General features: G+C 39.4%; 1 protein-coding gene across 1 annotated transcript; it reads left to right on the forward strand.

Annotated features, from left to right (window-relative positions):
- The first annotated feature begins 789 nt into the window (after positions 1 to 789).
- Positions 790 to 25,570, forward strand: adam11 (ADAM metallopeptidase domain 11). Its single transcript, XM_062442316.1, is given in 27 exon segments — positions 790 to 841; positions 2,455 to 2,594; positions 2,891 to 3,033; positions 6,161 to 6,237; positions 6,695 to 6,761; positions 12,167 to 12,249; positions 12,717 to 12,774; positions 14,018 to 14,081; positions 15,432 to 15,443; positions 15,446 to 15,564; positions 15,701 to 15,772; positions 18,102 to 18,268; positions 18,351 to 18,435; positions 18,605 to 18,695; positions 19,174 to 19,225; positions 19,603 to 19,702; positions 20,232 to 20,303; positions 20,641 to 20,733; positions 20,864 to 20,944; positions 21,039 to 21,089; positions 21,196 to 21,259; positions 21,424 to 21,529; positions 21,703 to 21,822; positions 22,430 to 22,598; positions 22,883 to 22,997; positions 23,798 to 23,888; positions 25,531 to 25,570. Coding segments are annotated over 26 exon segments (2,250 nt in total). The 5' UTR covers positions 790 to 841; positions 2,455 to 2,536.
- The last annotated feature ends 1,272 nt before the right edge of the window (positions 25,571 to 26,842 follow it).

Here is a 26,842-nt window from a genome sequence, read left to right on the forward strand (position 1 = left end):
GGTTTTTTTTAAAAACAACTTTTTCTGAACCTTAAAATGCAAAGAAGGTAAAAGTTTCAACATAGTAACTATGTTCCTCTTAAGTATACCCTGAAAACCCAGAACTGCAAAGAACTACCAGGTTTTTATCAGTTTAATATTGCAATAAAACCAGGCAGAGTGGCACAAGTAAAGAAAAAATGTGTCAAACTGATCTATACATTTTTTATCAAGCTTGCTCACATAATTATGCTGAACTCAGTGAGAGTACTTTATCAGTCCTAAAGGGAAATTAAAATGCTATCGATTGACATAAAGCAAAATACATGAGGTAGGAAAAAGAAACATACATTAAAGACTAAATAATATACAATAACTAAACTAACTCATACATTAAAACAAATACAAATAGAAACTATATATAATATACTTTTGGAGGACTATACACTCAATGTGTTAATATGCTATAGTATATTACACTACATTAGTGCAAGTCAGGTGGATGGGAATGTAGTCAGGTGCATGATTGTCCATTATCCATGATTGTTAAGTATATATTATCAAAAATATTATTTTACCTAACTGGTTTATTTTTTAAAGGAAACACTTTTTCTTACAAAGCAAAATGATGTTTCATATTGTTGAAGGACAGACTATGGTGTATCAGGTGTTACTCCTAGGTCCCCGGACCAGAGTTTGGGACCCATCCCGCGCTCATCATAGCGCATGGGGTTGGGTGGGGCCGTTATGCATCTACAGTACATGCTCCTTGTCTCCAGGTTTACACACACCATGTTGCTGCTGGAGCCGAGCGGAGGAGCCTCGTCGGGCCGCTTTTGAGTCGTTAGAGGCGGATAGGAAGGTGAGAAATGCGTGCTACCTGCCTGGGACTCTCATCCACTGCTTGGAGACAGTCCCGGAGCTGCTCCATAGCAACGCGGCTGTGCGCAGCTCTTTAACGGAGATAGATTAGCCAACGCAGTCAGTAAGTCCTCATCTTTGAAGCCTTTTTTTTTTTTTTTTTCTAAAAGCGAGAAAATATCTCCGTAGAACACATCTAGTAAAGCATAAATCTCAAAGTTTTCGAGTGCACCTGTTTTTGGCGCAGTACTGCCCCCTGAGGCTGTACGGTAGGAAGCAACATGCGTGAAAGGACAACACGTACGTGGTGGTGGTGGCACGTAACGTGTTAAAAATACGTGCCGGTGTTACGCCTTATGTGGTGACCCTTCAGATTCAGTGACCTGCAGTGTTGGGAGAGATACTCATATCCTTAAGTAAATTAGCCTATCACTACAACAACGTAAAAATACGGTATTACACGTAAAAATCAAGCATTTAAAAAATACTTCAGTAAAAGTATAGACGTATTATTAGATACATTTACTTAAAGTAGCCTACTGATGTAAAAGTAGGCTAGGATAATTTTGCACAAAATAGGGCTATAACTAACTATGTTTTCAATGCTGCTTATACATTGACTGGTCAGTACAGATGGTGTACGTTGTTAAATATATACTATTACTTAAGTAAATGATCCGAGTGCTTCTATCAAAACACTGCAGGTCACTGACTCGGACTGGTCACCAAATTTAATGTAACACCGGTACCACAGTAACAATATAAGTGGCAAGTAAATTCGGACCCTTTAATTATGATCCTTAAGTTTAGCGCTTGGTTCATCAACGTCACGCAATGGGCGGTGATTAATGTTGTTGTCTAGGTTAGAGAAGTTTATTTTTTGTTATTTTTATTGACTAAATTTATTATCGTGCCTCAGTGATTTTTATTTTGTTGAAAACATTGCATGGTGTGTGATATAATGTAATTTTGATATAATGAGGTGAGTTTGAAGAAATGCCAGACCTTCAGCTATGTCAAATAGATTGTTCCCTTTGTGTTATTAAAAAGGCAATTATATATCCTCATTTCCCCCTAATAACAGGCTGATTATTATTATTATTATCATTTTTAAAATATGATTCTAATAGTGAAGACCACTCCCCCTGCATTGTTAAATACGATATGATGACAATGCTTAGTGGTTAACGTGACTTTTTGTTTTATTGTGAATTTGCATAATTCAGTTTGATACTAGAGTATAGCATTATAATTTCACCTATTTTTGTGAGATCTGTTACTTTGTGTAAATGCTTGGTAGCCCTCCCCCCAACCAACAAACTTGGACAATTAAGCGACACAAACGTGAGATTTATGCTTTTATAAGAAGTGTTTTCAAACAGCAATGTTCAGCTCAACAAGAGACAAGACTTCAAGGATGAGGATTAACTGGCTGGTTGGGGAAATGCACGTCTTGTTGACTGCAGCACCCTCGTTGAAGAGCAGCGCACAGCCGCGTCTTTAATATTTCTATGGCATCACTCGGCACTGTCTCCTCGGCGCAGTGGATGAAACAGTCCCAAACGGGGCTCAAAGGGACCCTGCTGTTCTGACTGTCTTCACTGTCAACAACAGTCCTTCTGCAGCTCCTGCACGGCTCCTGTCACTTCATTTACCGGCGCTGCACCGAGGAAATCACTGGGACTATGTGAGAATCATGCTCGCTGTGAGATGCCTGCTGTTCGCTGCAGTGTGTGCACGGTGCGTCGTGACAGGTAAGCCTGCCTGCTTGATGTGGCTTTTATTTTAAGATTTACTTTAGGTAACCGATGATAAATTGTGATTTTTGTGCGTTATTGCATCCAGTTAACCTGCGCGCTCATGAGAAGAAACATTTAATTGTTGCATCGGTGTCAACAAGCAGCTCACCATTTGCTGTTGAGTCCTCTAAGCGCTGGAGGACTGCAGGATTAAGACATTCAGCATCGCAGCTTTACATTCAGAGCTCCATACACCCTCAGCAGCATTTCAGCCTGCCTTTGCATTGAAATATATCCTGTGTTTTCTGCAGGTGTGAGGGGATGGCAGGGAAGGCAGCCTCCTGCTGAAGAGGTTGTTCAGCCTAAGCGGCTCCTGCAGCAGATCCACTCCCAGGAGGAGCTGCTCCACAACCACCTAGACACCCGGGTCAGAAACGACACAGCGGGTCTGCAGGTGAGTGATGCCTGCAACTGTGACTGGCTTTACATCCATCCTCCAAACCATCAGAAGCTGAACACACATTTGTTATCATTCACGTTTCCTAGATTTTATTTTCTTCACACTCTGCACATTAATTACTGAAATCAAAAGAAAGCGTGAGCTTCTCTAAATGAGCTCCAACTGTCCAACCCCTAACTGTCTGGTGCTTTCAACAGGCATTGCTCCTTATAGAAATTCTCACATCAGTGACTCTTAATTCTCATGCTGGACAGAAACCATTTCAATTTTTAATGTTAAATATTGTAGTTTTACTCGATTTCTAAAACTTTGGGGACTTGATCCACCTCTGCTCTTCACTTGCTCCATGTCAGGATGTGGTTCACCTCTACTTGTCATCCTTCCCGAAGTCACACATCTGTCACTCCTATCCCACCCTGTGACACCCCCGACATGATACCCAGCTTGCCCAGGCCACACTAGGGCAGGAAAAAAAAAAATCAGCCGATTTCCGCTCTAGCTCCATGCTTCTTTCCAGTCAGTTAGATTATATTTCACACCTCTACTGTTCCTCTTTTATTACCTTCACTATAAACTTGCTGTCAGTCAGTAGCTGGCCAGCTGGTGGATATGACACAGGTCTCACCTTGAGCTGCCCTCTGTCACTGTGTTGTCTAATGACCTCAATTTTAGATGTAATGTATCTCTGTTTATAATGTAGTCATTTGAGGGCTGCCATGCTTTAGAATATGAATTTAGATATCAGCAGAGTACTTTGGGAGTCCTTTTGTTAGCTATAAAGTAACATAGGAAAAACATTTTTATGCAAAGGCACAATAATTATCTTTGTATGTAATTTTGTATGAAGTTTAGCGTAGCCCTCCAGGTCTAGGTATTTGACAAGTGACTCCATATGGATTTAGTAAAGCACCAGATCTCTGGGAGGCAACGTGCCAAGCTGTAAAAACAACTTTGACATACTGTATTGTTCCTTTATAAAGCTGATACGGCGAGCCTGTTAGCAAACAGCTGCTTATTTATACATTCAGCAGACAAGGTGCAACATTAGCATCCATTTGGAGTTGTATTTCAGGTCACCTGATGAATGTGTCGCCTCTTCAGCTCTGTTTATGGCCTTCTCTAACTCCTGAGGGAAATATCTGCCTCTTAAACTGCTAAATGCTAATGCTTATTTGCCTTTTGGTGCTGAGCTGGTTGTGAACAGGGAGTTTTTTCCCCTGAAAAACATCTGCCTGCTGCATCTATTAATGAGGCTTATAAGAGTGGTGAGAATGAATCAGATTAGTAAAGTTAAATGGTGTAAAACCAAAACAATGAACTGAATGATGGTGGTGTGGGTTTGTCAAAAGAGGCAACTTTTACATTACACACTGACATTTTATATTTTTAGTGTAAAAACATTGATTAGAGCAACTTTAACCTTCAAATGCTTCTTTTTAGTTGTCTATCAATGTTTGTCTTTAACATGTCAGAAATAACGCCTATCAAAGAGTACCAAAGCCAAATTTATGACACGTTAGAACAACTTAAACATTTTTTTTATGCTTTAAGATACTTTGGTCATGAATAGTCATATTTGTAGGTTGTTATGTTTATCCTGCAGGCACAGATGAGCCAGAGGTTGCCCTGGCCAGATGTTAAAAAGGCCACCCTAAAACAACACAATAAAAATCTTCTGTCAGAACTGTGATGCAGCCTTTTTATCTCGGCTCACAGGCACCAGTGTGGGCTTTTTATTGTACAGTATATGGACCCAGAGGAGGTTTAGATTGATACTAAGTGGTTACAGAGAGTACATGGTAATACTAATGAAACCTGGCCAGTGGGAGCCATCACAGAGCTCTGTCATATAATGTGGACGGGACTAACCTTGGAGCAAGGTTAGCCAGCGCTGATGAGCCCCAACACAGAGTTTTATCCAAAAAGCCTCCGGGACGGATGAGACTATCTCGCCTTCACAGAGAGGGCAATGCAAGAGGACGTCCCTTATTATCTGAGCCTTGGTTGCTTTGTTCTCTGTTCACACTGTTAAATGATGTTGTATTGAACATCCATCAATCTTCTTCCCTCCTCCGCTCTCTCTATCATATTTTGTCACATTTTTTTTCACAAGCTCTTATTCACAGTCTCCTGAAAGCCTGAAATATTTGATAAATCAGTGAGTCATTTGTTTGAGTCAGAGACTGGGACCAACGCCCTGCAAGAAAATGAATTAGAGATTCACAGTTTATTAATGCAAATGTAAGCATAAGCATAAAAAATACCTAATTAAGCTTAGTTTCTATTCTACCCCACTTTATTGGAAGTTTTCATGTCTGTCTTTTTGTCCACCAATATGCTGAATTCTCGTAACATTGCAAACAAAAGTTTTCACAAAAATGAAGACATGATCTTGACTTAGAAAAATATACATTTTTCATATTGTGACTTTACTTAATGCTACTTCTGTCTACTTTGTTGTGGACAAGAAATTCCTTTGCCTTGTGTGCATCCTCTAGGAGTCACAAACATGAACGCGTTTCCATCATCATATAACATTTGCAAAGCTGACATTTTCATTATTTTAAATTCTGCATCATTTACATCCGTGGTACCCAGCTAGCAGTATTCTTCTTTAGAGCTTTGAGTTGAGGCGTTGCTACATGTCTTGACACGTTACCTCCGGCTGTCTTATGCACTGAAAGTGTGAAATAGCAGGATATGAGTTATACCCATGGATATTGCTCCATAACATCCAATACCATGTCCAAAACTCCACAAAGTACTGTGTGTGTGTATGCAGTTTACTGATGTACAAGTGTATTTTATCATTTCCTGTTAAAACATCCTGCATAAAACAGGAACAACAACTAACAAGTAAGAAAGTATACTATATAGATAGTACCTACAGTATGTAGTTAGTATGTAGTATCGCAATAGGGGCACATCATAGCAAAAGTCACAAATTATGAAATAAAGCCATTGATTTACAGTGATCACATTTATTCACTGCAGTCTTTTCTAAACTGTGCTCATTTTTCCTGCAAACTACCATAAATGGACATCTCAAGTGTCATTTTTGTTTCTTGTCTATCTCCTCTGCTTCCTTCTCCCACTTTTCCTCCCTCCATCACTCCCTCAGCCCATCCATCTGGCTCAGAGCAGTTTCTTGGTGGAGGCCTTTGGCACATCTTTCATCCTTGACCTGGAACTCAACCAGTAAGTAAACTCACACACATCCACACCATAGACCTACCAAACATTCTGATGCTTTGTTTACAGCATGACTGCTCCTGCATGCACACCCATACTGCCCATCTTTCTTCAACTGTATATCATACACACCTACTCCATCCTGTGTGTTGGCATGATACGGATTGACTGCGGGCTAAACAGCAATGTATATCTCCCCACTCTGTCTTCTCACTCAACTAACATTTTGTTCTAATGCACTGCATGTATTCAATATCTCACTCAATCTGCAAATAAGTAAACTTATGAATTGGCCATTTGTTGATCTAGTCTTAATGTTTGATGCTGATAAATATTCTGTTAAATTAAATATCATTACAAAAAAATGAATCATTGCTGCCTCTAACGGTCACACATTGTATCAGTACAGAATTTTACATGAATTATTGTGCTTCCCTCACTTTTTTCTTCCTCTTCTCTTCAGCAATCTCTTGTCAACAGACTATGTGGAGCGTCACTTTGATGAGGATGGGCAGCCGTCCCAGAATATGGTAAGTCTACCATAAATTCTTGATAATTGTTTCCATCGTTCTTTCTATCAGAGTGTGAGCTAGTTTTTCATCCCAGTCATTGTAATATAAATTGATTTTATGCCAGTGCTTACGACAGCACTTCAGTGTATCTTTTATGTCGGGTGTGTGCATGTTTCATGGACGTTCCCCCTGAGTGGAACTGAACAGTGATCAATAACCAATAGCAGCAGGACTCATTCATCTTGCCCCTAAAGCAACAATTCATAGAAATTGCAAGTTTTTTTCTGTATTACTAGTGTGAATGGTTATAAAGATATTTGCTTTATAGTAACTGACCGCTTTTTGCTGCGTACACTAGTTTCTTCAATCCATCAAAGCCATATTGAATCTTTGGAAATGTGTTCAAAACAAAATGTGAGCTGCAGCTGCACAATGACTGACTTTGACGTTGTTGCTGACCTCTCTGTCATGCATTATAAATTTGTGCAAAATGCCCAACAAATATCATCTTGCGAGTCCAGTTTGTTTACAAGGTATCACAGACAGGCCAGGGTGAGGTGTTAGTTAGTGAAGACAGCTTGGCTTTCAGCACCATCTGGGAGACTGTCTCTCTCTGTTTGAATCCTCCTGCTTTATTTTGGTCTCTGTCCCTTTTCTCTCTATCTCCTGGTCCTCCCCTGCCTCTTTCAGTCTCTCTTTCACTCCCCGATTCTCTACCAAAGACCACCTGACCAATCAGTGGATGGTTGTCATGGTAACCAGCAGTCAGCAGCAGCAGCAGCAACGTGGATCTACTTTGTCATGTCGTGAGGGGAATTCAAATCATGTTCATTTCCAGAACCAAATAAACCAAATCTTACTTTGCTCTATGTATTAAATTGACAGCAGGGTTATAAGCACAAATTAATTACAAAAATACAAAACAAACAAATGTAGAATACAGTATATGGAGAGAAAAAAAGTCCTATACCTATACCATATTAACTATGTTCAAATTATGTGTAGAAAAAACATTAAAAAACTTTAAGACTTAAAGTTAGATGAATTAGGCAGATACATTATTGAAAAGTAGCCTCTGATAATTAGATGTTTGGATATCAAAGACTTGAGGTAATTCTTAATTCATCAACAAGGCCATTGATATGCTTTTGCTTTAGTTCTTGCAACTGAATATCCTGTAAATCATCTAAAATATTCAGTGTTTGGCAAACTATTCAGATAAATAATAGAAAACAGTGGCTCGAGAATGGATCCCTGTGGAACACCATGCATTAAGGGTTATTATTCTCTGTTATTGGTATAATATCATAATTATAACTATAAAGACATCCTTTTATAAAAAACAAAACAAAACAACTACAAACATTTATACGATTCACCCAATACAGTGTCTTTGTGCACTGCATCCAAAGCTTTTAAAAGGAATATGATGAAGCTGAAGATATTTTGTTCATTACATTAAGCAAAGCAGTTTGGGTGAATGGTCTTTATGGAACCATCTTTAGATTTTTTTTGTAGTATTTTAGATAAATATAAATACATTTCTTTAGTGTATTGCAATTTTTCACATGGTAATGGTAAAGTGCTCACTGACTGACTTTATAGTAACTGACACATTTAAAACCATGTATTTTGTAGAAATATTTATATGAATTTGTTTTCAGGTGTCAGTTAGAATTATAAATTTGTACTGCATATCAAAACGTGTTATATAATCTAAATAGATGTAAATGCACACCTACAAGTAAATTTACAGATACATGTTCAGACACCTACACATTCATCTGTGGAGAATTATATAATAAATCCACAAATTGCTCTTGGGGACATTCTGCATGCAGGACTCAGAGCCTAATATATGCAGCTCCCTCACCCGTCACCACCATCTCAGTCTTTATTTATTTAGTTTTATTGACATACCAATAAATTCCCCCTGCTTTTGTGCGTCAGTTTTTTATTGGTCCCTGTGGATCCATGCTATTCCATTGAGCTGGTGCATAGCTGAATTAGAGATGAGGTTTAGCTTGGATTGATAGGAACAGTTTTATATAGAGTATTTGTCAGTGTCCTGCTGAATGCGCCTTGATGTCTGACAAAAAGAGAATATTTTTTATTTTCTGTAATTGCCAAATCTGTTTTCGGTGCTCTGTGAGCTTGAAAACCAACCAAACACATATTGTAAAGGTTGAAATCACAAGATCTCAGTGGATCCCTGACACTTTGATTGCTACAATTCAGTACTCCAGCTCAGTACCGATAATATGAAGTCTAGATTGATTGACAATGTGTTCCACCCATTATCATCTTGCAGCATTGCAGATTACAGTACATGAATAATAATATTAGTGTTTGGGCATTGATCATGAAGTAACTTCTATCAAACATACACACAGAGGGAGACTGGGAAAAGTGAATATTTTTTAATCTGTCATTAATTGTATATAAAAATGATCTTCTTATCCAATGAAGAATAATAAAACTTTTAAATGATGCTTTTTTTTCGATCTTATCCTAATCTCTCTTTACATAAGCTCTTATTATCTCTTGTCTCTGTGAGTTTCTTTCAGTCATCTCAGCTCTGCTCTCAACAGTGCTGAGTCAAACTCCAGCTTTTCTAATTTGGTTAGAGTTGATCATGTCAAATTTAATCCTCTTGTATCTGCGGTACGTAACTGTTTATTTACTCTAATTTTTGCGCATAAGCAGTTTTTAAATTCTATCTGTACTAACTCACTTTTACTCATTTCTAATTTAGTGGCCTGCCTGCCTGTCCCTGTGCTCGCAGTGCTGATATTTCATGACTGACCCATGATTTCACGTGTTTTTTTGGTTTATTTATGTGTGTCCATTATTTGAGGCACATGCATCTCTTCTGAAAAGTGCACTCAGTCTGACACAGCTAGTATGTGTCTGCTGTTACAGGCAATTTGATTTCCTCCATTTAGCCTCGTAATCTTACCTTTTATTTATTTATTATCCTGCCCTGCACTAAGTGTTGTGGGTCTCATGATTCACTAAGAACAATGAAAGTCCTTTTCTTCCTCAACAGATGAACTGACGCTGAATCTAAATAAGCTCTATGAAAATGCCAGGACTTAATCTGACTAAGTGGTCACTATTTTGAGAACCGCTAATGTTGTTCCATTACTTTGAATGGATCCCTAAAATTATAGTGATGTAAAAATGTTTACTTCCAATTAATTAAACTTATTTATTCACCATCTATCCATTAATTTACTTATTATTAGCCACTATTAGGTTGATATTTGAGCAAAAAATGTGCAATGACGACAGATTGATTGCCTTGAAATGTGGTACAGATGTTCATGTTCCCTTCAGGATGAAAATTAATGAATTTGGGGATCACCTGACTTTTTTGTGTAACAACCAAGTTAAAATTATTCTAGTACTTTATAACTAAATACATGTAAAATAATGCCATTCTCATCAGTCGTAGTCATACTCTGTGTTAGCATGCTAACTCTAAAATGGTTGCGAGTGTGTTCCCATGCTGACGTTAACATTTAGCTCCAAGCACCATTAGCTTCACTCAGCTGCTAGCTAGTCAGCAGAATCGTGATAATTGCCCGACTACGATCGCAGTAGAGGAAGTTGATGTATGGTGATGATCAATTTCATGTGCATTTCCCGTTAGCGGTAGGTCACTGTATATCTGGGTTTTGTGTATACAAAGCAACAGACCCCCCACCCACCTCAAATTTGAGGGATCCAGGGATCCACGCCTCTGATTTAAGCTTTCTCTCTGGGAAGTGTGCGAGGCCAGATGAGGATGCTGTGGTTGACAGACAACCAGGTCAGCTATTGATTTCCCATCAACAGGATCCTGGTTGACTGTGTGTGAGGCTGGACCCAGTGTTTAGTCTGCTTTGAAGTAGATCACAGCTGGAATATCCTTCTTGTGAAGCAGACACAATCGCCAATTTAGTGATCAAGCCACTTAATACGCTGCAAATTCGTACTTGATTTGAAGGGATTGCAGAGAGAGCAGGTTCAGGTTGCAGCTATAGCTGTAACAGTAAAGGATGACCAAGCATTAAGAAAAACAACTCCTCGATGCCTCTTTTCATTTTGGGATTTCAGCTGTGCTAGACTGCAGTCTCAGGTGGCAGACATGACATATTGGGGCTCATTACGAAACACCTGAAACTGACCTTATGTAACACATACACACAGTCCTCCAAAGGACCTACAAAGCCAAAACAATGCTTGATTATTAAAAATCCTCTCTTCAGTGTAACTCTGTCTGCCATGCACAATTTATTTTCCCCCACACAACTTTTGTTTGCTCACACAGCTTTACACACGCACTAGTTGCATGTCTATTGGCAAGTCTCCGCTTCGACTGTTGTAATCTGATCATTCCAGTATTCTGAGAGGCAGCATGGAAACACTATATTCAAAACATGATCAACCAGTTGGAGCCTTTCAGGGGATTATGAATAATCAGTAGAAGGTATCTGGAAAAGGGGGTCCAGGTGAGCCTGTACAGCATGTCTGCCAAAATGAACATGTCAGCTGCTGGGTGCCTAACTCTTTTTTTTAGCAGATACTTCAAAACTTGTTGGGCAAAAAAGCAAAACATACTTCCACTGTGTGTGCAAAAGTTAAATTTTTACACACGTAGTTGCATTTTGAGAAATTTTGGTTTCAGTGAGTAAAAGTCAGGATATAACTTGGACTCTGCTTTCAAGCTAGATTTGTTGTTTTGAGTGAAATGTTTTCAAAATATTAATGCCGTTAAAATTTGGTGCAGGTGTTACGGGTCCCAGGGATGGGGGGCCACAGTAACAAATATGTACATTCATGTTCCTGTTGGATGAATTCAATGAGGACCTAGTCTAGGACCATCATCAGGTCAACATTTCCTGATTTCATATATTTTTACATGACCACAGGCCCTGATTTAGATTTTTTTCGCAAGTTCCCCAACTTAATGGAAGTGCACTTACTTTCTTAAAAATTCATAGCAGCTGAGTCTTCGTATTGTACATATTCACATACTGCTACTTTACACTGAAACCAGACTCTGTCCTTCCTGCACTTTAATTGATCTGGTCATCACTCGTTCTCTAGCGCGCGCACACACACAAACACTCACCCTCTTCGTCACACAGCTTTTCCTTGGTGAAACTCAACTCAGCGGCAGCCACTTCAGGTGTAGGTTTTCTCGGACCTCGAGTCATACAGTAGTCACTGATATCCTTCAGTTGACCCATCCAGTCGGCTGTGGGCCACAAGTTGACAGAATATCCCTGCCCAGTGTGTATTTGGGGGTCAGGTGATCAGCAGCAGCGAGGGCTTCACAGTGGGTGTGGGTTTCATTCTGTGAAAGTTTGACATGAGCATATAACGGCATGATGGACGGTTCAGTGTCTTTTCTGTAATGTATGATTTGATTCCAGGGAGGAGAGCACTGCTATTACCACGGACGAGTGCGGGGGCTGCCCAGCTCCTGGGTCGCTCTGTCCACCTGCCACGGCCTGCAGTGAGTTGGCCACTTTTTCTAAAATATAATAAATAAATAAAAATATAAACTCAGTCGGGATACATTTGGTGTCAAAGAAGTGCGCTAAGCTTAACAATGGTTATGATACTAACATGTTACTAAAACATAGTATATTTCATTAAAAGGCTTCCCCCTTTTTTGGTTCATTAACACATATAAAATTATAAAACATTGATGACATTCAAATCAACCTCAGTTGTATGTTGTATTTAGTTCTAATTGAGAGCTTCACTAAGATGATGAACATGGTAAATATAATACCTACTACATTTTTCAGCATCTTAGCATTGGTACTGCGAGCTTCTTAGCATGATGTTGTTTTCCTAAAAACTCATTCTTTCCAAACCCTCCATACCTGTCCTGCCCACCTTCCTGTCTTTCACCTTCAACACCACAGCTACATGAATATTTTCTCTTACACACTCTGCTGTGCTTCTTATTTTAAGGGGGATGTTTTCTGACGGGAACTTCTCCTATGGGATTGAACCTGTTGATAGTGGAGAGGTGAGTCGGGAATTCATGAGGACAAACACAGCAGTGTGGGTCAATTAGTTCAATTAAACACACATATTTCATGTAAAAAAAAAGATTTTAAAAGACTGCTCCAGTCTTTCAAACCAATCAAAATATGGTTGAAATCTTTACAAAACAAGCCACTCACAGTCTCACTTTCACTCTCTGTTCCCATATCGCTCTGTGACTTTCCTTCAGTCCAGACAATGTTACTGAGGTGCTGTATGGAAAGTATTGAGTTGATACTCAATCTACCCTGAGTGAAACACGTCTCCTGTCTCATCTTTGTGAATATAATCTGACAGAGGGGAAGGAGAGGAGGGAGAAGTAAAAAAAATGGGCACATGTAAAAAGTTAAACAAGGTTTTTAGAGCATTAAAACACATTCAGATTTGATTTTAGGACATGTCTAATATTGTGGAAAACAGACGTATAGCAGAGTGACAGAAGGGAGTGGGAAGAAAGTGTTTAGAGTGGAAGAGGCTGAGCTTTTTTTTCCATTAAGGCTGACAGTAATCGAAGTAGAGCTCAATTACATAGACTGGAGAGATGGATCAATAGCCTCCCAGCTCATCTTCATACTCCATCACTCTTGTTCTCTCTTCAGCTCTATATCTCTGATGGGTCATTTTCATAAAGTATTTATTCCCAGCTCAAGTGTACAACCATGTCCAGCAGTGTTATTGCCATTATGACAGCCCAGTGATTGATTAATTATGCATCAGAGCACTTTCCTCACGTGAATCCGTCTCTACCTCAGAGGACACGGCAGCACTTTTTCACACAGAAAAGCTTTTACATTCAGGATGAGTTTAGCAATCATTTCTTGTGCTCATGCTTATGTGGTTTTAAAAGCACTTATGTGACATTCACTGTTAATAAATCTAAGATCATTTTTTTGATCAATTCAGATTTACTTTAATTTGTGCTTTTTACACAGAAAAGAGTTGTTTTTTATAACTTTTTCGCTCCACATTCCTTATTCCTGGAATGTTATTTTTGTGTGATATAAAAGCATGTTAAAGTTTTTTTGTGTGTTTTTTTTTGTTTGCTTGTTTTTTGAGACGAAGTCATCACTTACGAGCCAAATTTGTTGTAAATAAATCTGAGGTTAAAATTCATAATTTTTGACCCAAAACTCATTAAACACGTACATGCACTAATGATCGTCCCCTTCCCCTTTTTGTCTCTCTCTCTCTGTGTCTTCATAATGTTTTTCTCTGACTCCCACCAGGAGCACAATGACCACATTGTGTATCGTATGCCTGACATTGACCTCCTCCCACCTCCCTGTCCAGGTAGGAAACTGCACTCCTCTGAGACTCCTCACAGTCACCTTCCTCTGTAACTCTCTGAACTTTGGAAATTATTTCAGTCCTCAAATTGGACCCATTTTGCCATTATTAGATTTGAGACGACATGTTCAGCCTTGTCCTTGACATTGGATGGTTTAAAATAATCTAATTATATCAGATTCAGTTCCTTATTTGGTTGCTTTTTATTTATTTATACACACGCACACACACTCAGTATGTCCTCCTCAAGTTGTCCTGCTGCCCTCCTCGTCCTTCCTAAACGTTTAATTTGGCTGCATCTTTTCCACTCCTCTCCTCTTTGTCCCTGACACCCGTCTGTATTTGTCTCCCCTCTCCTTCCTGTTACCCAACCCTTGCCGTACCTCCCTCCTTGTCTCCTCACCCCTCTCTCTCTCTCACCTCCTCTGGCTGTGTGATATTGATTTCTCCTAACAGATCATTGGACTAAAATACATGGTTACATCCATCCCTGGGCTGATGACTAGCCACTTTTTCTCTCTCACGTACTCTGTCTGTCTGTGTACCATCTGTATGTGTGTGTCCCAGGATGCTCTGTGAACAGAACAGAGCCTGAGGGACAGACAGATGGCCATGGCGAAGAAGACGATGAGCTGGAAGAGGACGAGGAGGCTCAGGATGGAGACAACTGGTCTGAGGAGGAGAAACCCATCTTTACAGAAGGCCTGAGACGCTCAAAAAGACAAGTTTGTTTTCATATGACTCTTTATCCACACACACACCTGCATATATGCACACAGATGGCCTGCGAGGAACATGCACTGCAGCAAATGTCACTATGAAGAAAACATCAGAGGAGATATATGAGAGCAGAATTTATATTACACAGAAAAGCCTGTCAGATGATGCCACATTCACAGGGAGATAATAAAAAAAGAGATAATTGTGGTATAGAAGTGTTAGCCAGATCTGGGATGTCAGTTTGGAAAAAAATACATTTCGCCTTTTAAAAGCCCTGAAAACATATTTTCTTAATCAGCTTCTTACTCAATGAGGTCCTACATGAACACAAATATTTCTACCAAAGTAATGTTATCTATAAAAATATGTTTTCAGGGGCTTTAAAGTCATTTTCTTTCTTGTCGCACTTCTGCAGCAATCAGACACAGACGCTGTAGAGCAATAATCTTCCAAATGAATGACTGATTACTTTGCCCCAAGTTGTGTTTCCCTCTCAAGGACAAAGACTACAGTTTCACCGGCATCAGCATGTCTGCGTGTGTGCGTGTGCTCGGTGTGAGTAATAGTTTCACTCGCTGGGCTTGTGTGTGTGGGTTGTGTTTATGTGTGTGTGTCTGTTTGTTCTGTGTGAAGGTTATTATGACAGCCAATTCAGAAGTCTGGCTGTGTGGATTTCTTTTGCCCCCTCCAGGTGCGGCGAGGCCAGCGCACCGTGCAGACTGAGACCAAGTACATCGAGCTGATGGTGGTCAATGACCATGAACTGGTAGGTGTAAGGCTTGACAGCTTCAATATGTTATTCTCATCTGTGTAACTGCAGCATGAAGGAGGCAATAATGTGAGCACAGAAAAATGCTGAAATGCAGTAACCAGAAAGTCAGTTTCTCTTCTTCTTCTCTTAGTTTGTCCAGCTCCGTCGCTCGACCACTGTGACGAAAAACTTTGCCAAAGCTGTGGTGAACATGGCCGATGCGGTGAGAACACATTGCAATATTATGGAAAAGTGGATATTTTGCTGTTACTCCTTCATCTGTCTTTTTAACCTCAGCATCCTTCATATTGAATATTTGTCACCAGAGATCTCTTTAGCTTGACTCTGGACAGTTGCCACACTGGTGTGGGAGAGCTGCCATTACTCATTCACAAAATGCCACAAGTCATTTGATGTTAGGCCAGGTTTGGTTTCAAATTGTGTTGAAGGCGGGGGATGTATCAGAAAGTCCTGTAGGTCTTTTCACAGTCACAAATCTATTCCTAATTTATCAGTTGTCAGGGTCAGCGATGAATATTAGCCATCATCTCGTAAATCCTACAGTCCTACTCCCTTTATTATAGTGACAATGGAGAGATTGCACAGGAAGTAAATGAGAGAGAAACCCTTGAGACATGCAACAAGGGTCTGGTGCTGGAATCAACGTGGAGACATTGCAATCATGTGGTATGCTCCTTAACAAGTATACTAGCAGGTAGACAAGTACAACTATGGGCTGTCCCTGTGGTGTAGTGGCCACAGGGACCACGACCATGCAATGTTTGAATCTAACCACAGACCCTTGTTGTTCCTGTCTTCTTTCTATTATCAAAAGCTTGAAAAAGTGATGTAGTGATGTATAAATATGTACAAATATAGTTCATTTGTACTGATCGTGGTGTAGTGTCATTGAAATGGCAAAAAAAGAACAAATCTTGAACCACCTGTGGCCCTAAGCAAACATTTTGGAGGGAACAAATAGTTAACTTTAATTCTGAAATCTGCTCATAACAATAAATAAAAATTAAAAAATGTTGGAATATTAGAAAATATTTGAAATTAGCTACTATGGTTGCCTTTAATTGACTGCCATGTTATTCAGTATATGATGATGACTTCACTCTCATACCTTGAACCTGAAACATACAGACACTTCTGTGTTAGAGGTAACATTACTTTATGCTAAGAGGGTCAATTTTATGTCATCTTTATAAATTCAAGTGAGACAAACCAACAAAAAATAAATGGCACCAGGTATGAGGAACCGTTCCAAAAACATTCTTAATGAACTGGTAACAGAGGAAGAGAGATTGTCAATAGTAGTTCAGCATCTAGTTTTTATTTGTTATTAGCGCAGTTCTCACCTCCTTTGATTTACAGACATTGCAAGTAGCAGGATATCAAAAACTATTTCCCATATGTCTGAGCATTAGGGACAGATATACATATTTACAATCTGAAGCAACGGTTGCAGATTGAATTATGTGCAGTAAGTCATACAAAGGTAGGAGGACCATTTCCCCAGCTATCTTTATAAACAAACAAATACCGATATCTCAGCCTGTGCAAAGAATGACAGCTGGTATACAGTGGACAGTGACGATGAATTGGGGCTTTACAGTCAGTGATAAATCTTGCCTCTGCGTGCGTGTTTGTGTAATACACATACTGTAAGGATTACCCTCCAGAAGAGCTGACTGAAGTGCAGAAAATGTACTGTGTTCCTCTGTCTGTCCTCTGCTGCAGCATCAGCATGGGAAACCCCTCACTCACAAACACAATGGTGTTGGTTTCTATAGCAACCAGTTGTTGCTGTTTGCCTTCTCCACCTCCATGCCAGAAGTAGACAGATGAGACTGTTTCCATGACATAGATGCTGAAATTGAATTCACTTTCCTTTTTTAAAGCTCCTTCATTTGTTAAGTTCTGCTAACAGGATGCAGTTTTCCTTGTGATTAGTCCACAAATTCAACATTTAAACATTTCTGATAGCGCCCCCTTCCTCAAGAACTAGCCTGTTGCAACCATATCACAAGCTTTTAAACCTGACAGGACACAGTTTTTGCAGTTTATTCTTACCTGTTTCCTATGTAGAAATGAGGCGAAATCTTGAGACTTAATTATATTACTTATTACTTAGTATGTATGAGATGTCGCAGTGGGTTTTTATTGTTAGTTTTCTCAAATTATGTCTTTGTAAAAACAAAACTATCAGAGAACTCTTTTGAATAAAGTTGTCTTTTTACAGCTAATTTAAGGCTAAGAAGCTTGCTGATATTCTTTTTTTTTATTTCAATGGCTCTGATATTTGAGATGACTATAACATTAATACACATGTATGTTTACATGTTCAAGCCCTCATTAATGCATGCACAAACATAAGCTGTAGCCATGAATCTTGCTGTTTTTTGTTCAGTTTTTTAGTTATAAACTTGAGATGGATGATACAAACATTAGACAAACACAAAGAACTCTTCTGAATGTCTCTTGGTTGCATCTCCTCACCTGGTGCATAACACTTGCTCATATTTCTTTCCTTCTGATGTGTCTAGATCTATAAGGAGCAGCTCAACACTCGCATCGTGCTGGTAGCTATGGAAACCTGGTCATCTGAAAACAGGGTCTCCGTGGGCGACGACGCCTTGCTTACCCTGCGTGACTTCATGAAGTTCAGAAAGGAGAGCATCAAGGAACGCTGCGACGCTGTGCACCTCTTCTCGTGCGTTGAGTCCTCTGCTTTTAGCTTTTCTTGTTGTTATCATTCCTCTTCTGTCATTATAGCAGCCTTGTGTTTCCCGCAGTGGGAGGACGTTCATGAGCAGCCGCAGCGAGGCAGCGTACATCGGGGGCATCTGTTCTCTTACCAGGGGTGGTGGCGTCAATGAGGTGAGACTGATTTCTTTTGTTCCATAAAATCATGGCGTACATCCAGTAAAGTGGAATATGTGTATTTTATGAAGGTGTTAATGTTTCTCGTGAATCTTTTTATTAAAGACAGTTTACTCTCTTTTCCCTCTAGTTGTTGTTAACTTGATTTATATGTGTGCATCTTCAGTATGGTAGTGTGGGCCCCATGGCCATCACGTTGTGTCAGAGCCTTGGCCAGAACATCGGCATGCTGAGGAATAAAGAGCGACCCGCTGCAGGTAAGAATAAAGTAGGATTGCAGATTGTTGATTGTAGCTTTGCGCAAAGATTCACAGGAGACTGGCACGCAAACACAGTCTCGCTTGTCACGATTCAGAAACACAGAGGGGACCAATACACCACAATGTGTACTTGAGGTTTTCCATTAGTATATTTCTGATGTCCCCCTGTATTATGTCGTTATTACAGCAAAGTGACTTCAAGCAGATACTATTTTATTTTTATTGCGCTGTTATATTATAAGTGTAAGTCTATTACCTACTGATAACTTGCAGATCTTACTGAATATCGCACTAAGAAAACCCATCATCCCATTTTAAATTGTCCTTACAACTCCCTCAAGTGGCATGAAGTCATTATTGCAGAGCAGGATTGAAAAATAGAGCTCAAAATGTTTTGTTGTGAGCTGTTTCGTCATGATTTTGTCATGACCCCAGAAAATGTTTTTGTTTTTTGTGTGTGTGTGTGTACATCCAGGAGACTGCAGGTGTCCAGACCCTTGGTTGGGCTGCATCATGGAGGATACAGGGTATGCATTCAATTTATTATAAATTAACCAGAGACCTGCAGCACATTAAGGAACTTCAACTAAAACTTGAATCTGTAGAAACACCTTGTCACCTTTATGTTTGTTAAATATGTCCTAGTAAACCCTCTAAAGTTTTATTATCACATTCTGTTTGATTTATTTTTCTTGCTTGTCTTACTTCTTTGGTACAAGAGCTACGAAGTAATGAGAAAATGAAGGCTTATCAAAATGTAACTTGTAAACTACTATTTGGGCTAAATATCAACAAGATTAATCTTGACAGGCTATCATATTTTATGCAGACTTTTGAAGATTTTAAGCAATACTGCAGTTTCTGACCAACAAATGTAACTCTGTGTGATTTCTGTATTAATCAGCTACTACCTGCCCAGAAAGTTCTCACGCTGCAGTATAGACGAGTACCTTCGTTTTCTTCAGCAGGGAGGAGGCAGCTGTCTTTTCAACAAGCCCACCAAGGTGAGACACACTGATTGTCTGAGGATTAATCACTTTGATAGAAATCTAAGAAAAACTACAACTGAAGCATGAATTTCTTTAATTTATTCTTTTGACAGTTCAAACCAATCAAATCAAATCTACCTTAAAGACCTACTTGACATTAGTTGAACATTGTTAGTTTTGAGCAAGTATCAAGTTAGTTTTGAGCAAGTATCAAGTTAGTTTTTGTTAGTTTTGAGCAAGCATCAAGTGTTGCAAAATTAAGAATTGAATACAATGCTGTGTACATCCATAGATTATCCAGTTTTGTGGTTGAATATGTATTAACTCCTGTATTACTTGTGTGTGCACTAAAAATGACACTGCTAAAATGAAGTTTATATTTATTGACAACACTCTAATTTCAAAACACAAAAAATGCAGTGAGTAAAAAGTGAATCCAAGGTGAGACACCTTAGTTGGTTTAGCTGTAATTTAATTGACAGTTATGTTGAAATGCATTGTTCAACTCAATAGCTCCCTTACATAACCTTTTTTTTTCCTGTAGCTGCTAGACCCATCAGAGTGTGGCAATGGATATGTAGAGGTGGGAGAAGAATGTGACTGTGGCTCTCTGGTGGTGAGTACAGCTGAATGAACTAATCTCTTGTTGGTTGTCTTTTATTTGAATAGTTTGGACTGTTTTTTCTTAACAAACAAATGTTAGTCATTCAGAGTAGTAGTTATTATACATTATTCTGTCTTTCACAACTCTTTCCTCACCTGTTAATTTAAATCAATCAGCAGATCGGCTCTTTGTCATTCCCTGTATCCTGGAAGAGATGCAATCAATGTAACAAATATATTTTGCATTTAATTATGTAGAAAAAGCTTAGTGACCAGAATCCCTCTCTGGCAGCACTGTATGCACTTTATCAGATTGTAGTAAATTACTATAAACCCTCTCCGACCTGTAGGAGTGTGCACGGAGTGGAGCCAACTGCTGTAAGAAGTGCACTCTAACCCATAATGCCATGTGCAGCAACGGGCTCTGCTGCAGGGACTGCAAGGTGAGCTCCATTTATGCATCACTCCATTTTAACTGTGTAGTTTGTCACCACTCATCAAAGCTCTGATCAACTCTTTTACTCTCACGTCTTTCTGTTTTTCTCTCTGTTTCTCTGCGGTTCTTTGTGACAGTACGAGCTGAGAGGGGTGACGTGCCGTGAAGCTGTGAATGACTGCGACATTGCTGAGACTTGCATGGGAGATACAAGCCAGGTGGGGGAAAAAAGCACTGACACATCTGTGCATTAATCAAGATGCTTAAAACATCTGGAATCTGAAACACAGATAATGTTCTTTTCTCTTGTAGTGTCCTCATAACGTCCACAAACTGGATGGGTACATGTGTGATGCTGGCCAGGTAAAAATCATGCTACTTGTTGAGTCTTTTAGTGCTTGTCATGTTGGATTCATATCTCTCTTTCCTCTCTTCATCATCGCCATCATGACTGCCTCTTCGTCCTCAGGGTCGCTGTTACGGAGGTCGCTGTAAGACCAGAGATGGCCAGTGCAGGACTCTGTGGGGATACAGTAGGTTTGGATTGGATGTTGAGCTTTAATTTTTGATGTTGCATGGCCCTCTGGTGGTTACAGCAGGAGTTGCATGCTAGTCATAGGTGATAGATTTAGTCACAGATCAAAGAGCTTTTTAGCCAGGGTTGCACGGTTTAAAAGACTCTGTGCTCTCTTGTCAGACTCAGCAGACAGATTTTGCTATGAAAAGCTCAACTCTGAGGGCACAGAGAAAGGAAACTGTGGTCCAGACTCTAGTGGACAGGGATGGGTCCAGTGCAACAAACAGTGAGTGAACAGCATGCAAAATAGATTCTGAAACCACATGAACACAAAACTTTAATCCAAGACATCAAGACAAGCTTTAAAGTTTTATACACACCTTTTTCTGTAAATAACTAATGAGTTTTTATGGTCTTTTTTTGTTGTTTTTGTCCATCTTTCGCCCTGACCTTCATCAGAGACGTTCTGTGTGGTTTACTGTTGTGCACCAACCTGACAGCCAAGCCGAGGTTTGGCGAACTGCAGGGAAAAGTCACCAGTTTGACCATCCACCATCAGAACAGATACCTGGACTGCAGGTACACAGAGGGTTGTTTAACCACATTCAAATTCTCTACATGAGTCAGAACTTGTATCTTAGTTTCGGTAATCAAAGAGTGATGAGTGAAAGAGAGAAGACAACCAGGAGTAAAAGGAGTCATCTAAGAGAAAGGTGAATGGAAGAAAAAGGAGAAAGTGAGAAGAGATGCCAAAAAGTCTGATCTAAGAGGGATAATTGATCCTTTAACTGAACGTGACACCTTTGACTTTGTTCAAATGCCTGTTCTGAGTCTGTGAAAAAAATAGAGATAGAAGATAGATAATCTGTATTCTCCCAGGAGGTAAATTTGTTTTTACCTGTTCATATCTCACAAGAAACCAATGTGGTTAACATACAGTGTAGTCATACAGTATACAATACGTTCACATTCATGCAATTTCCTGTGTCCCCACATATACTGAACTTTCATGCATATATATATACTGTACTGTATATATAAGCATATCTATAGGTATTATTCACTGAGGTATTTGGTGGCTGTGGGGAATGATGGAAACTGTGTTTTGTGGGAATAACAGCTGTTGAGGTAAAGCCAGTAACTCTGGATAAACCAACCATTATTTTGTGTCACCATATGACAAAAGGGGCGGTCACGCAGTGCTGGATGATGGCTTGGACCTCGGCTATGTGGAGGACGGGACACCATGTGGGCCAAACATGATGTGTCTGGAGCGCCGCTGCCTCCCTATGAACACCTTTAACCTCAGCATCTGCCCGGGCTCCTCATCATCACGCATCTGCTCCCACCACGGGGTGAGTCTGAGCTGTTTTCAAGATTTTAGTCTGGAGGTTGTGAGGCAGGGGTGTCCAAACTATTCCATTAAGATCCATGTGGCTGCAGCTTTTCATTCCAACCAAGCAGGCTTGACTCATTTAATGAGCTGATCTCAGTCTTCAGACAGCTGATTGGTTGAATTGTGTGGGACAAAAACCTGCAGGCACACAGTCCTTTATGGAATAGTTTGGACATGCCTGTTGTAAGGAGATCAAATGTTGAATACACCTACCTCATCATTTTTCTCCTTTATTTCCAACAGACTTGCAGTAATGAGGTGAAGTGTATCTGTGATCCTGACTACACTGGGAAGGACTGTAGCGTGTTTGACCCCATCCCCATCCCCACTCCACCTGAGGGCCCAGAGAAATACAGAGGTAACCACACTAATCGTTTTTTTATTAGCCAGTAAGTAAAGTCACAGTGGCTCCTTTGCTGTGAAATAATTTGACAAACAAGAATGTGAACAAAACAAAACAAAAATTGTTGTGCAAATAGAAATTAAAGTACAGTACAAGTAAATATACATATATACGAATTACAGCAAGGTAACAGCAGTGGAATATAGTTAGTTACAAATGAATAAACATCCATAAAAATAGGAAATGCATTGTAAAAAGTAACAAAATAAAACAGCATATCAAAAATTTAAATTCTGTCAACATTAAAAACATTTATTTATTTATTTACACAACATGTAACAAGTGTATCATATTTGAAGATTTAGAGGTTGTGTTTTCAGGCACTGTCAGTTGTTCTTGTACATCTCCTAGAAGATATTTCATTGTATCTTTTCCCTAGATGATGCTCTGAAATGAAGAAAAAACACTACACTATTATTTTGCACCCTCTCAAGCTGAGGGCCACTTCAGTCAACCACCATCTTTCTTCCCACTACTGTAGCACCTTGTTATTGAGCATCACATTGTAATTCAAACCTGATAGCAAATATAATAACTTAATAATAATATTTAACTAATAATATTTTGGCAGAGAAGCGGATTTACTCCTAGTTGACTTCTACTCATGTTAGAACTTGACTCTTTTTATTTTAATGCTTTACAGTCAAAACAGACACAAAATTTAAAAATCATATCTACAAGTATCACTAATCATTGGTACTCAGCTCTCTCACATTACCCCCCTCCCTCACCGGCTGACTCCTTCACTCCCGCAGGTCCCAGTGGTACCAATATCATAATAGGTTCGGTTGCCGGTGCCATTCTGGTGGCAGCGATAGTCCTGGGGGGAACTGGCTGGGGATTTAAGTAAGATCTCTGGCATGCCTCCATCTGTGTGTGCCTGCTGTGTTCCTCTGTCAGCTAACACACATGCCTGCGGCTCACTGCTAATGCTACTGTGCTTGCTGTCTGATCCATAATCACCACCAGAGACCATGTGTGGTTTGTGGTTCATGCCGATGGACTTGTAGCTGGACTTTATTTGCCGTCTGCAGGGAGCATGAATGATAGTGCTTACAATCCCTCATTAGCTCTTTTAGCTATTAAGCTCTTTGATTAAATGTCCATCATTGCATGAGGCTTTGCTAGACTTCAACACTTGTAGTGGATTATAGAAGCTAAATATGTATTATCGCTAATAAGGTCAATACTGAGCTTGTGTTGAAACAGTCTATCAAGCAACAGTCAGTCAACAGAAAATTAAGTGCCAATAATTTTGTGGTTTCATATTCTTCTGTGATATTAAACTGAATCCCTTCTTAGTTTTGGACTGTCACTCAGACAAAGATAAAACATCTAAAAATGTCACCATGAGGTCTGGAAACCAAATAATCAGTAGAGTTTTTTCATCTAATATTCTACTCTCTGGTTCCAGCTCCTCAAATGGGATGATATGTTGCTTTTCTTTTTATAGAATTGTAAATTGAATATCTTGAGGTTTTGAACATACGTCACTTTGGTCTCTGGGAAATTGTGATAGACATTAAATGAACTAGGGCGGCAAGGTGGTGCACTGGTTAGCACTGTCGCCTCACAGCAAGAGGGTTGGCTGGGGCCCTTCTGTGTGGAGTTTGAATGTTCCCCTCGTGCCTGTGTGGGTTCGCTCCAGGCACTCCAGCTTCCTCCCACAGATCAAAAACATGCAGGTTAAGTTAATTGGTGACTTGATTTGTAGGTGTGAATGTGCATGTGAATGATTGTCCGTCTACTCTGTTAGCCTGCGATGGACTGCCCCCCCATTCATTGGAAAATGAATTAATTAATTAAATGAACTAAACATCAAGTAAATAATTCACACATTAACATTAACCTAAATAAGCATTACTTACTATTCCCAATTCTCAAGTTGAACTCTCACACCACACAGAGCTAAATAGATCTAACAGTTTTTTATACAGTATATCTTGTAACACTAACATGCTCAAAAAGTGGACAAAACTAAATCAATTGTTGACACATTAACACGTTTTTTTGACTCCCCCTCACTGTCATGTTCCTCTCTGCACGGCTGGATTTCATTCCAGGTTTCCTTTCTGTGGTTTGATGTATTTGCACATTACAATGTTGTTCTGCCTCATTCTAGCTTTGCCGTGGCATGTCTGCAGCATGCAAAGGGATTAAAGGGAAAAAAAAACTTGCCCCTGTTGGAATCTTTTGTCTGGATGGAATGGGTGCAGCTTGGATGATAACATCAAATTTCCCTGGAATATACAGAGCAATAGCTACTTCTTTGGTTGTAGTTTCTGAATAACAAAAGATCAACATTGAGTATGTTTCCAGTTGCTTTGTTGGGTGCTTTTCTTGCAGAAGTATATTTGATTGCATGTTTTTTTATGCAGCTTCTTGCCCCACATTTGACAAAAGTTGAGAGTCTTATCTTTCTACTTCACTTGTTCTCTTGTCTTCCATCTGCTCTCTCCGTCTTGTTCCTGCCTCCCTGCGGCTACAGAAACATCCGAAGAGGAAGGTACGCGCCCGCCTTTGAGTGATGACCAACTCAAATTAAAACATTATCCATGATCATCATTCATTATGTCAACCTAATGCCATCTGTTTTATGAGGATCATCTGCTTCTTTATCCTCTGATCACCTACAGCTTCAAGTGCTTTCAGATATTTTGAAGCTGGCGCACACACATACACAAACACACCTGCTTTCTTATTTTTAATCTTTCACACATTATTTCTTTCATACATGTGCAACAGCTCACAAATAGTTAAAGGAAACATTAAATTATATCCTAGTTTGCTTCATTATTGTCTTTACTGCTTGTTTCCTGCAGCCATTGCTAGAATATAGATGCAATGTTGACTGTGTAATGTTAATTTAATCAGATTTGCAATAATAAAAGGTGAATGCTTCTGGGTTTTTTATGACATATTTTATGAGATTTTATTAATTAAAGTATCCGCATCCATCTCTTCCACTTTCTCTTCTTCCCTCACCTCTTTATCTCCCCATCTTCATTCCTCTTCTCTTTCCAGATCTTCAGGAGTTTGAACCATCTCTCTCTGCTGTCCTGTCTTCCTTACATTGTGTCCAGTCAGCTCTGAGGAGACAAAACAAAAGTTGTCTTCCACTTGCTCTGCAAATGGTTACGAGCCCTCAGATCTTTCCTGTTTTCTTTTTCCGACTTTATTTACGCTGCCTCAATCAGTATCAGTCATTCAGAAAAGGTTTCTTTTTTGGGGCTGACCTGAGGACACATTGATATCTGATACCTGTCAAGGATTATGTGGTTACAAATGTTAGTCTGTAGGTGATACAGACATGTTCTGTGCCCATTCCAGTTTTTATTCTCTACATATTTGCTTAGCTTGAGTAAATATGAAAAGATGTTTTTTTTCTCTTCCACTGGTTATAGCTGGTCTTCTGCCATTTTGACTGTTATTATGCTTTACCTCTTTAAGTGATTTCATGGAAGAAGGCAATGTAAAGCCTTCTGTTCATACACTCTTAACTTATTTAACCTCATGGAGAACACAACCAGTAAGTTTGTACTGGTGCGTCACCTCCTTTTAAGTAGTGCAAATCTAAGTGCAATAGAAGTCTATAAGTAGCACCAAATAGTGAATGTCTGTCTAGATGATGGTTATTTTTGTGTGATAGGCCTTCACATTCCACTGTAATGACCATATTTTCTCCTCTTAGGCTGCTTTTCATGATCAAACAGTAGTCCATCTTAAATCAATGCTTCTACATAATATGCATTAATGTGTGTATGTTGAAGCCTGCAAGGAAGCAATTGCTTGTTGTGTCT

Source organism: Scomber scombrus, chromosome 21, assembly GCF_963691925.1.
Source record: "Scomber scombrus chromosome 21, fScoSco1.1, whole genome shotgun sequence".
NCBI classification, from domain to species: Eukaryota; Metazoa; Chordata; class Actinopteri; order Scombriformes; family Scombridae; genus Scomber; species Scomber scombrus.